Raw genomic sequence first — 12,895 nt, forward strand, 5'->3', positions numbered from 1 at the left:
TTTCACTCTTATTAGCTTGGTTTCTCTCCAAATCCCCTTGAAGGAAAAAAAAAAGCCTAGTTGTGTTTTCTGCCAGAAGTTGGGGTCGGTCATGGCCGCCCTTAGGGTTCTGACCTCCTGGAGGACGCAGAATCAGCCCTTTTCTCAGCCGAGGCTGCAGCCGAGGGTGTCTGGTGCTTTGACTTGACCCCATCAGGAGCGGGCAGGGAAGAGCGACTTGTTATTCTCAAGAATATTTAGTTTGGCTAGAGTCACGTGTTCACCCCGGGCATGGCTTTCTTGCTGTAGATGAAGGATAAGGTGGGTGTGGAGGAGTCTGAAACGATATTTTGGGTGAGCATGAAAGGGGAAGAGGAAGCGCTAATTCCCTGTCCTGGTGCTGGCTGCCTGGCTTCCTACTACCAGCAGGAAGAAATTATGTCTTCCTTTCTCTGTTTGAATCAAATGTCCTCTCTGATCAGGTGATACCACAGTTCCATTTATTAATTTATTTAATTTTCCATTTTACTGAGATGTACTTGACACACGGCATTGTATAACCTTCAGGTATACAGCAGAATGACTCAACTTACACATGTTGTGAGGCATAGTTCCTTCTAGTGGGCTGGTGGGAACCCTGTGTCCCTCGCATATTCTAGCCTGACAGGCAGAGCCTAGTGAATGAGCCCTTGGGGAAGACAATTGAGAAAGGAATTTTCACAGCTCCATTTCTGACTTAATTGGGCATTAATTAACATCTCTTTCACAACTGCCCCTTCCATACAGGAGAGAAATAATTGCAGCCCAAGCCACATCCCATACTGTGGGTTCTAGTGCACTGTATGCCTCCGGGCCGGAGGACAGAAATGGCTGCAGGGAAGAGGAAGTTCATTGCCATTGGATGAATTTGGTCTCTTGCCACATAAATTTTCTGAATCTCGGGGTGGGGGGTGTTTAAGATTTTTTTAATTAAAAAATTTCACTTAAAATATAGTTGATTTATAATGTTGAGTCAATTTTCATCATGTTCTATCACGAGGAACTGGATATAGTTCCCTGCACTGTACAGTAGGACCTCATTGCTGATCCAGTCTAAATGTAATAGTTTGCATCTACTAACCCCAAACTCTTCATCTCATTCCCTTCCCCTCCTCCTTAGCAGCCACAAGTCTGTTGTCCATATCTGTGAGTTTGTTTCTGTTCTGTAGATAGGTTCATTTGTGTCACATATACACCGTGGAATACCACTCAGCCATAAAAAGAAAAAAAATGCCATTTGCAGCGACATAGATACAACTAGAGATTCTTATACTAAGTGAAGTAAATCAGAAAGAGAAAGACAAATACCATATGATATCACTTATATGTGGAATCTAAAACGTGAACCTTAGTTTTTAAAAATAAATTTTTCACAATTGGGAGACATATACCCTCCTCTTCAAGTTTGTAAGGAGTCTGGAGTTTCCATCATGGCTCAGTACTAGTAAAGAGCCTGACTAGTATCGATGAGGGCTCTGGTTCAACCCCTGGCCTCGCTCAATGGGTTAAGGATCTGCTTTGCCACGAGCTGTGGTGTAGGTCTCAAAGGCAGCTCAGATCCCGCATTGCCGTGGCTGTGGTATAGGCCCGCAGCTGCAGCTCCGATTCAACCCTTAGCCTGAGAACTTCCATATGCTTTGGGTGGGGTCCTAAAAAGACCAAAAAAAAAAAAAAAAAGTTTGTAAGGAGTCCAGAGAGATATAGATACAAATAGATAATGAATAGAAATGGAAAGAAGAATCACCTAGCATAGTATCTGGTGTTTAGTAGCTGCTCAACTAAAGGAAGCTCTTAATTATATTAGTGACCAGCATCTTTTTTAGCTCATTTCTGAGCTTGCTCAGAGAGAATGTCATACTCTTTTCCTCCCAGCTCTAAGGGAGCAAAGCAGTTGATGATGTGACTGGTATAACCTTGCATGAAGTGAGAGGGAAGAAGAGAAAGACTGAGGTTTGGGGTTCAGCAAAACTCAGCTGGATCACCACACTCTCTGTTGACAACTAAGAGCTACAACTACCTTGCTATACATTATTGTCATGCTTAGTAATACTGCCTGAGTTTTGGGGTGCTAACTCTGCGCCAGGCACAGTGCCACAAGGTTGAATGCACTAACATTTCCATATGGCATCATTATGTTGATTTTTTTTTTAAACTGGCTTCATCCACTTTATTCTTCTCATATAAAACGATGTGGTGGCCGGTGGCCACAGCTGGAGCCTGGGTTCTCTGCAAAGAAACTTTGATGTGGGTCTTTACAAGATGGTCAGTGAATTCCTGATAAGGAGACTTGGTGAATGACATTTCTTTCCAGAGGTCAGGAGTGAAATAACTGTAGGTCTTGGACATGGCACCAAAGGAGGCCTTGGAGAACTGGCTGAGGATAGCAGTGCAGAGCTACATCCCTGGCAGAGATGTAGCAGTTGTCACTTCTGGACATCGTCATAGCTTCTCAGGCACAGGGACTGAGATGATGCTAGTGCCCCTGGAGACAGGAATTAGGTGCACCAGCCTGGATCCACAGCAGCCAGTCACCTTGCAAGGGGCACTCTGGGGCTTTCCCATCTTGTTCCTCCAGTAGCCTTGCTGCTTGGGGACGATGGAGAGCTTAGCCAGAATGGTGGCCCCTCAGATGGCAGTGGCTACCTCCTTAGATCACTTGATACCTCAAGCAGCATGTCTGTTGTCATCCCCAAATGTACTGAACCTGGTCTTCTGGTCAGCATGGACCCGCTTCTACACAGGCATAAGCTTCAAATCTTCCTTCTTGAGGGATGTGCCCAGGACAAAGTCAATGATTTCAGATTCCTTGATGGGTAAAGAGAAGAGTCAGGGACTCTTCTGCCTTGATCTTGACCTTGACCTTCATGTCTTTGACCAGTGGCCCAGCTTGGTGACAGGGAGCTACCCCTTATCTTCCACCTTACCTCGAAGAGCTCTGCGGCCTCGGCCTCAGCCCCAGCACCAGCCATGATCTGGATCTTGAATGCTGCTGGAAGCCTCCACAAAAGTCACCTCAGCCTCGTATTCCAGCCACCGCCCCCCCCCCCGCCCCGCCCCGGCCCTCCTACAGCACCGGCTGTAACTGCCATTTGGCGTTTTTACAGAGAAGAAGCCATTACGTTGATTTTATAACTGAAAGAACTGGGACTTAAGAAGTTCAGCAACTTGCTTAACACACATCCGAAAGCTCGTGAGAAACAGAGGGGATTGATATCTAGAACCATCTAGCTCAAAAGCCCATGTTCATAACCACTCTACTCTGCAGCCCAAGCAGCCTGGAAACTTTGCTTTGACAGAAAGCAGGAAAGGAGGAACTCTTTCCCCATAGCTGTGATGAGTCTGTCCTGTTCCCTATGTCAAGCAAGTTGCTCAGGGAAGGGGGGACCCATCGGTGACACGTGCCCCCTTTATCTGAGGATTGCATCTATAAGACAAGGTCCTAGACCTGGAAAGGGGGCTGACTGGACAACCCAGAATCTTACACTAGACTCCTCTCTGGATGTCACACCAACGAGCAGGCACATTGGTTGGCTGCACTTCCAGGATGCAGCATCGTGTTCCCTAAATCTGTGTCTTAGATCCCTAGGTCCCCAAATGCTTTATGAGACAGGGTTTCCCTGATTGAACTAACTGAACACGTGAGGTACACGAAAGCCCTTGGAAATTCACAATACTCATAAACATAATAAGGGCTCGAGAAAGTCTTGCAGGGAAAAAAACCCAACAAAATAAAACATGGTTTACTTTATAAACCATCTATCTATCTATCTATCTATCTATCTATCTATCTATCTATCTATCTATCTATCTATCTATCCTTTATTTCTCAAACACACTTGGCCACAGAACCCTTTGGAGTGCCACCTATTGGAGTGCCACCTGTTACCATTCTGAGGAACTGGTGTTCATGGAACAGATGGCAAAAAATGTTTGCATACTTCAAAGAGCACTGGATAAGAAAGGCAAGAAACCATCATCATTTTAGCTTTAAAAGTCAATTATTCTCTCTGGGCTGTAAGATGAGAATGTTGACCAATATCATCTCTAGGCCTCCCTCCAGCTCAATGACTCTCTGACTATGACCACCTCTGTAGGAGGTGGTGAACGATTAAAACACATGGAAAACACATTCCCAGCTCCTAGGAATTTAAAATCATACCAAAGAAATATATGCATGTCAGAGCAGAGCACAGTGCCTGGCAGCAAGTAAGTGTTTAAGAAATTTTTGCTAAGTAAATGAGGGAATGTGAGAAAGATGTAAATACATTTAAATGAAACAAATTGGTATAACTAAAGGATGAGTGGGATCATGAGTGATTGAGATGGGGTGGGAATGCTTCCAGGTAAAAATAAATTTTAAGCAGTTTCAAAAGGGAAAGGAGGTAATTAACATATATTCAGCACTTCCTATGTGCCAGATAATTTAGAGATGTGTTAATCTTTGCAACCCTATGAGGTTTAGAAAAGTAACTTGTTCAGGATCACATATTTAGGGACTGAAGATGAAGAGGTCAGAACTAAAATACCTCGAATGTTTATTATATATCAGGCACCACATTAGGTGTTTGACATGCACTATTTAATTTAATCCTCTCAGCAGTCCCATGTCCAAAGGACATTATGATCCCCATTTTGGAGATTAAGATAGCTTGGATTAAGAGAGAAGTAGGGAGGAATTAAGCAACTTGGTCATTTCCTAGCTAGTAAGTGTAGGTATGCTATTCACGTGGTCCTGAATAGCAATATGAACAATATGAAGATGCATCGAGTCTCAGGCAGTCTGCTTTCAGAATTTAACTTACTCCCGAGGCAGGGTCAGTTACTTTCTCCATTTTTCATCAAGGGAAACTAAGGCATAGAGAGATAAAGTAAATTGTCCAAGTTGACAAATCCGGACATATCTGGGGTACTTACCCCAGACTTCACTCTTCACTCTGCTACGTGCTTCTCAGTGGCATTTGACCAAGGACCCCTTCTTGATTTTCCATATAACATCAAGGGGAGGTTTCATATTTCTCTGAGGTACCTGGGTGCACACAACTGTGTAATACCTATTATAATTTCCCCAAAGAGAGTATACGAGTGCATGTAAAATACTGGACCTAGCCTGGCAGCAAAGAGCTGTGGCTGGCACCACATACCATCGTGCCGAGAAGCAGGTCTAGAGGAGCTCTGTCTTTGAGTCATGACGTGCCCCAGGGAAGGACATTTGTGAGAAGACTCTGCCAGGGACAATAACATCTTCCGGGAAAGGAATTAATGCTATGACCCCCTCACCAGTCTTCCAGTGAGAAAGTCCCTTTGATTTATAGGCTGATACTGCCAGGTAGTATTTTGGTGTAGGCGTAAGAAATAGATGGGGAAAAATGTGTTCTCTTTTGTGGGTAATGTGAAAATATCTGTGTCAGAGAGAGATCAGAATGATGTGCAGTTTGGAGAAGAAAGTGGAAAATAATAAATGGAAAATGGGGTTTTAAAAACAGATCTCGTTAGCTGGGTCTCTGGAAGATGGCAATGAAGAAGGATTTGTCATTTCACTTTTTTTCTAGGTTAGGCATTGCTGCTCCTTTAGTGTTTTTCTTTCTTCACAGCCTTCCTGTAAGAAGGGATGGCTTTAGAAGTGGTTCTGGTGAGAATGGAGTGGTAACTTGTAAATTGGTTAAGGATGTTTTCTTCCTGAGCTCAGATGACCTCCCTAAGACAGGAGAGCCCTGTACAAGAGTGAATGAAAGAGACTGACCCTGTCCCTCCGGGGCCACTGGACACCCGAAGTGTTCTTTTTTAGATTGGAAACGTGCACGCCCCGACAATCGCATAACTAGGGTCCCCACTTCCCCAGCCGGCTGGGTGATCCTGAGCCAGTCCATACACCTCTCTGAGCTTCAGTTTTCTCATCTGCAAAAGGAGCGCTGGGAACCAGAGGACCCCTCGGGTCCTGTCATGCTTTGTACAAAGCTTTAGACACCACCCATCCAGATTCTGCCCCATCACGGAGACGACCCTGCAGGTCACCTGTGGACTCATGCTAATCAATGCCATTCGCCTTCCCCACGTGCCAGTTCATAGCTTTGCGGGAAATGCGGCGATCTGGTTTCCAGATGGGCTAACATCTCCTCCTAGCCACAGGGAGCTGCACTTCTGGGGTTGATTTCCGCACTGAACTTGATGGTCTGGTTTTAAAGGAGCGGTTGGTTTTAAAGGAACTGTCTGGTCGCGTGTCCCCGAGTTACACTGCAGTGCTAAATGTTGGAGCGAGGCAACACCGGGAGAATCCAGGCAGGCGGCAGGCTTCACCGGGGACGGAGGGGGAGGGGAGAGAGGGGGCCAGAGAGGAGAGGCGGGAAGAGTAGGGGAGAGGGGGGCCCGAGACCGAGCGGAAGCCGGGAGGTAGAGTCGGGGACCGCACCGAAAGCAGCGCACAGGCGCTGGGAGGGGGCAGATAGATATTTATAGAAAGCGGGAACGCGATGCGGTAACAAGTAGACGCCGAGCCAGCGGGAGCCTCGCAGCCCGCGGAGGGGGAGGGGGTTCCGCTTCCTCCCCCGGCGCTCCCGCCCCCACCGCAGACGCCCCCGGGTGCTTCGAGCCCCTCGGCCCGACCGGGCTCCGGCGTCCTCGCGCTCCTCCTCCCCCGGATGGGACTGGCTCCCCTGCTCACAGAGCTGGGCTCCCGGGGAGATGTGCTGAGCGGCCGCCGGCAGCCTGTGTGCCCTGGACGCCGCTGATCCGTGCGCCTGGCCCGCCCGGCCACATGAGCGCCTCTCCCAGCAGAGCCAGGTAAGAACTTCCTGATCTTCCTGAGCCTTGGGAGGGACCCACTTGGATGCTGGGGATGATGCTGAGAGGTCCCCGGAGAGGTTGTGGGGACTGAGGTGGGGGCGGGGGTGCTGTTCTTATCTGAATTTTCTTAGAGTGACCTCAAAGTTACCGGAGGTCACAGTAAAGCTATTAACATGGATTGTGGCCCGGCTGTGGTGTCCACACCTGAGATTTGGTGACCCCAGGAAACCACTGGGAGAGACTACCTCTTAATTTCCAGAGATGGCTGAGCTGATTCCATTCTCCATTCAGTTCTGGAGATATGCTCAGGGGAGTGGTGAGGGCAGGCTATGGGCATGGGATTGAGTCTGCATCTTTCCAGCTTTGTGGCAAAAGTTTGAACTGGGGATACTGGCTCTCCTGGTTCTGGGCAGTGCTTCCCTGACCTCACCTGGCCACCCCATCAGTCTTGTGCTACTCCCCGGTGTGGTGGAAGTCCAAGATCTGGAAGAAAGATGAAGTGGACATCATGAGGTTTATCTGTTGGTACCTGGTAAAACTAGAGAGAGGTTCTGCTTTTCCTCATTTCCTCCCAGGTGGAGGTAGAAGGTCTAGTAGTTGGAGGAATTCCTGGTTTGGACCTGGGGATGCATGGAGTTCCCTTCTAGAAGAAACAGAGTTACTTTTATGAAGTGGATGAAGGGATGAGAAGCTATGGCCCTTAGAGGTTGTTAGAGTCCAGACAACTTGTTTGCACCCAGCAGCCAACCTCATGCCTGGAGAAACTTCACCCCCCTTCCCCCAAATTTCTTAGCAAGGTGCTTCGTGTGTGCAGCAGCTGCTGATAATGTGCTCCCAGGCTCTGAGTTAACCTGGAGCAGCTGTGAGAGGCAGCCCCACCACACACCCAGAATTGGAGAGGGATAAGGTGGGAGAACTGGGCACATCGCACATACTTGGAACATCCCTAGATTTAGCCAAGGGGCTAAAAAAAAAGAACTGGTGAAAAAATAATAAAATGTTTTCATGACTGCAGCAGATGTAAAGCTCTGACCACTCTGGGTGAGGACAAAGAAATTTGTACAGGGGACTCAGCTGTCCTGCTGCCAGTGGCTACATGGGCACATCATCTTTTGGAGCTACAAACAGGGTTTCATGGATGAAGAGCCCTCTGCCTGGGGGTTTTTCAGGAGGGAAGTTCCTTAGCTGGGGCTGTCCCTTTGAGCTTTGGAAACAAGTTGGAAATGCTGCGTTTCATCTGTCCCCCGTCCCAAGGTCACCCTTTGCCCCTAATCTGATCTCAAGGCTCCCTGTGGAACAGGTGCACTCAAAGAAGAGTGTCCACACTGTTCTAATGTGGCCTGTTTCTCTCTTCCCTTTTTCCATTAAACAGCATTTAGGAGGTTAGAGGGCTAAGTCTGGACATGGATCTCCTGTGTGAGGAATTCACTCCTGTGCTCTGGTGCGGGCAGTGTTTATTCTGCATGTTCAGCAATGACTTGGCTTTTGTTTCTTACTCGAAGATCATATTTCTGGCTTACCAGATGGCCCTATCCTTGTCACTTTCACTGCCCTTTCACTGCTTCTTACAACTTGAACTGGCTGCCTCGGAGGGGGTATCATGAGGTCACTGGGGAGGTCACCAGTATTTGCCTGAAGACCCTCCCCTAGGCTGAGGTACTTTGTAACTTGCTCAGAAGATCTTGTCCTCAACTTTCAATTTGAGCCAAGAGCTCTGCCGGCCATCGTCAGTATTCAGGAGACCCAGGGTCCCCAGTGGGCACGCAGAAGTTCTGGTTTCCTGCATCTACACTCAAAGGGTGCTAGGTTTTGGAGATTTGGGGCTGGACTTTGGTGTTAGTGTTAGCAAGAAACCATCATGAGCAACTGATCAATACCTAGCCAAACTGGGGCACTGCCATTATACCCCAGTGTGAAGTCGTCACCCAAGCAGAGTGCCTTATTTGGTTTCTTGCTCAGCTAGCTGTATTCAAGGATCATAGGCCTTGAATGAAATCGTATCTGTATAAGGAGATCGCTTAACAAAGGGTGTCCCTGCTACCACCTTCCAGGCTTTGCTTTTGGGCCTTCACAGTCATGCGATGTCTTTGCAGATTAGCTCACGGTGGCCTCCCCTGCCAGGGCTCTCCAGTCTGACACACCTGTAGTGTGGACACCTGTAACTGAAACCACCAGCCCAGGGCTGCAGCTGCTGTCCAGAGGTATTTCCACTGCTCTGCTTCCACTATCTGGTGCTTTCACATAGGCAGCACATCATTTTCAGCAGTTTGTGACTTTGGGCTGCTATTTACAGTTTTGCTGTGGATTACCTGCCATTCCAGCTTGCCCTGCTGAGAAGGTGCTTTCTCTTGGAGTTATCCCCTCTGTTTTGATTTTCGTGGTGCTTTCACCTTGCTCAGGAGCTTTTCTTTCTTCCTCTCCTTTTCTCCTTTTGCACCTGTAGCTTGGAACAAGAATGATGTTTCCTTTTCTGCCTAGGCATGATTATTCTTCCAGTTGTACAAAAAGATCATCATTTCCTTGATCTGATCCAGAACCCTAACATGCACAAAGCAGGAACACCACATGTATCTTTGAGATGCCAGGGTTCCATATACCTTTTATTTCGGTATATAGAATACTCCACTCCTAAGGGATGCTCTAGGAGCCATCCTACTTTGTACCTGATGGGTACACATTGCACATCTGCTTAGAGAATGACCACTGCCAGTAAGAGGCAGGAGGGTGGAAGCAGTGTTAGAGTAAAGGAGGGTGGGCGTTTTAGGAAGTGAGATCCTGCGGAGGTGTGTGCTCTTATGCGGGTCGCCCTAATGTACTGAAGCCTCATCTGGCGTGTGTGGAAATGGAGTTCTTTAGACAGGGAACGCTTGGTAGTGGACTCAGCACAGATGTGTAAGACAGCAATCAAAACAGGACTTGAGGTGCTTTTCTAGATTGGGTTGACACTGCTGCATCTGTGAGTTTGCAGTTTGCTAACCACCTCTTCTGATAGGCTTTCCTCAAACCAACAGCGAAGTTCTGTCTTCAGAGAGGAAGTGATTGGCCATCCAAGTCAGAGGAGAAAGATGGCCCCACGGGCGAGGAGCACATTCTGGGCTCAGTGAACGAGTTCAACTGAGTTGGTTCCATCAGCCATATAAACAGACTTGAAACAAGGTAATCCTTTGGCTTGAAACTCGGTCAAACAGTGGGACCTTTTGAGGACCACCCCCCCCTCCAGGGGAGAAGGAAGCAGGAAGCATCTCTCCCCTTTCAGCACCCACGTGGGCTTTTGATGCAGCTCTGGAGCCCCTGGTTAAGAGAAGTTTCCCTTCCTGAGCTGGGATTGTATTAAGGTCAATGTGGAGATGGCTGTGGGCTTCAAAGATCAGAATTAGAGAGTGCAATTTGAGCATTTATTTTTTAAAAAAAAACTTCATAAAATTAAAAATTGATTTGTCTGAAGTGTAAGACCAGTGAGGTATCACCTGCCTGCCCACCTGCCAGGAGCTGCTGGGCTCAGTGAATAACAAATATATTTGGCTGGATGAGGGAGTGTGGAAAAAGGCAGCCCCTGAAGCTCATCTGTCATCGGATCTGCTTGATCTCTGAGATTCCATCTTTTTAAACATTTTCAGTGTCTGGGACTTGGGGGAGGAGATAAAGATGGGAATGGGGTAGAAGAGCAATTCCTAGAAAAGTCTGTGTGGCCCAGGGAGCCTGGAGACAAGGGCAGCCCAGGCAAGGGTGTGGAGCAGGGGAGGAGAACCAGTCCCAGGGAAGGAGAAGAAATGACACATAGAAATGATGAAGGAGGGGCAGGCGGGCGGGGCGGGGTGGGGCGGGGCAGCAGAGAGAGAAAGCAAGCAAAGTGGGAGGAGAGAGAGGGAACAGATGGAGGAAGAAGGTGCAGAGAAGTGCAAGAAAGGGGGAAAGGGGGGAAAAGAGCAGGAGATAAGGCGAAAGCTGCACCTCGCTTTCAGGTTTGTTCTCTTTCCCCTTTTGCCTCTGGCAAAGGGAGGACGCGGGATCCAGCAGAACTGCATGGTTTGTGTGCTGGTGGAGTCTTCTCATCGAAGCTGTCAAGTCCCAACCCTTCACGGCAGCTCGTTCTATTTTTACATTTTGCAGAATTGAAATTAAACAAATGACCTGTGATGGCGTTTTCATGAAGATTTTATCCAGCACACCCACACAGCCAGTGCCGGGGTGGCTGAATATTTCGAACAATATTCCATGTAATCAAATAAGAAGGCATCCTCGAGAGAAGCCTGGGCTTTGTAAAAGCTGCTTGAGGAGGGTGGTCACAAGCCAGAAGGGAATCTTGTCCTGTGGCTCATTTGGCCTTGTTAGCAAGAGAAATTGCAGTTGCTGAATTCTGGAGGAGCCCAGTATTTCTCCTCTCTATCTTTTTTTGGGGCACTGGCTTTGACTCCAGCCTCTGAAATACTTGGTCCAGTTCTCCTTGGAGAGTTCATTGATGGCAAAAAAAGAAAACAAGTTCACTTTGGCTGAACCTGCCTTCCTTAGGATTTGGGTGCTCACCCTATTTGTGGGTCTGGTCAGGGAAGTTCATGTGTACTTCGCTGGTGTGACAGCGCTTAGGTGGCAAAAATAGCGATGCTGTACATCTTGTTATTGGTTAAAACACTGAGCAGTTAATGTTTTGTTGGTTTAGACATGGGTGGTTTAGACTTACTTCCTTCAGTCCCAGGAAACTGGGTAGCAATTAAACGCATGTCTCTTTGCACATAACCATTCTTTTTGGAGGGGAAACAAAACAAAACAAAAACAACAATGCATATTAAGGGGACCAGTTAATAGGACAGGGTTGATTGCTTAGAGGTGAAAATGGAAAACTCTTCAAAAGGCTTGTCCCTTCCCAAGCATATGTTTTTGTCTGATAGGGTGTTTATGGTCTCTTTTGCCATACACACATCCAGTGTTCACATGATTCTCCATCTGTTAACCTCTGAAATGCCGTTTTTGACAAGTCCAGCAGTAAAGATGGAATAGCAGTGAAGACTGCTGTTGAGTCAGTTCTGACTTCAAAAGGAGCAATGGATGGGACAGTGCAGCTCAGAAAGGAACACCTCTTCCTGTGGGCCAGCCTTGTAGAGGCTGATCTGTCCCTGCAAAACTAAACAGGCTTGCTAGTCAGGGGACATTCCCGGCAGTGACTATAAAAAGTATCTTCGTCTCTGACGCAGAGAGTGATCGAGAGCATTGACATCTGCTGTATGGGTATAGGTTCAAAAACAAGGGGAAACAAAGGATCAGCAGTCCGTTAAGAAAAAAGCAGAAGCCAATTTCTCTCCTTTCCCTCATATCAGACATTCATGTGTTTTCTCTCGGTGTGCTTTCTTCTTGGCTATCTGGTTCAGGCAGTTTATTTGGCTTGGCTTTGAAGCCAAGGGGATTTTTATGCATCTTGGGGTAAAAGGGAAGAAAGATCAACTCAAGTCGGGACTTCCTTTATTACCATCAAGTTCAAAGTGTCGTCTCCCAGATAAAAGGCTCTCTCTCTCCCTCAGGCCTCTCAGCACCATTGTGCTCAGACTTGAATATGATTCCACAGTGTCTGCCCCACAGCCGTTGGAGCATAACTGTCTCCATCATTGCTTGGTCTTATGTTTTCTGCAGAATTCTATACTGGCACCCTGAGCTTTTCATGCTCAAGTCTTTATTTAATTGAATTCTAAGAACAAGTTCCTTACCATGTTTGGAAGTACGCAGCTGATACAAAGTCTTTATCAGAAAATTTCCCCTTTCCTGATGATGTTGACATGGTTAGCCATCTCATGAGTATGGACAATACACAAAAGTACTTTGGACTCATCATTCTTATTATTTTATTACGGCTAAAATATCATTTATGTTATGTGTTACTGTTCATAGAGCTCTTTGGTCATTTTATTTAATTGCCGTGAGAAGCTTAGGTAAAATAAATTATTCTTACCCACATTTTATGGTTACAGAAGCTAGGATGTGCAGACGTGAGCCAGAGATCACACAGGAAGTGATAGAGCCAGGACTTAAACCAATGTTCTATTTTTAAATAGTATGACCCATTCTTAAGTACCAGGATATCATTCTTTCTCTTGTGGATGCTACCCTA

At 47.0% G+C, this 12,895-nt stretch overlaps 1 protein-coding gene and 1 pseudogene across 1 annotated transcript in view; one reads left to right on the forward strand and one right to left on the reverse strand.

Moving 5' to 3' along the window:
- Positions 1–251: 251 nt before the first annotated feature.
- Positions 252–3,954, reverse strand: LOC100512801 (small ribosomal subunit protein uS5 pseudogene; annotated as a pseudogene).
- Positions 3,955–6,400: 2,446 nt separating this feature from the next.
- GRAMD1B (GRAM domain containing 1B) overlaps positions 6,401–12,895 on the forward strand; it is a 247,702-nt gene continuing 241,207 nt past the window's right edge. Inside the window, exon 1 of the mRNA XM_084976427.1 lies at positions 6,401–6,795. Coding sequence (XP_084832553.1) covers positions 6,770–6,795 — 26 coding nt within the window. The 5' untranslated portion in view covers positions 6,401–6,769. The remainder of the gene's footprint in view (positions 6,796–12,895) is intronic.

The sequence above is a fragment of the Sus scrofa genome, chromosome 9 (assembly GCF_054392235.1).
Source record: "Sus scrofa isolate SSC_HxYL_T2T_F1_AM1 chromosome 9, Sscrofa_HxYL_maternal_Yorkshire_Landrace_v2.0, whole genome shotgun sequence".
Lineage (NCBI taxonomy): Eukaryota > Metazoa > Chordata > Mammalia > Artiodactyla > Suidae > Sus > Sus scrofa.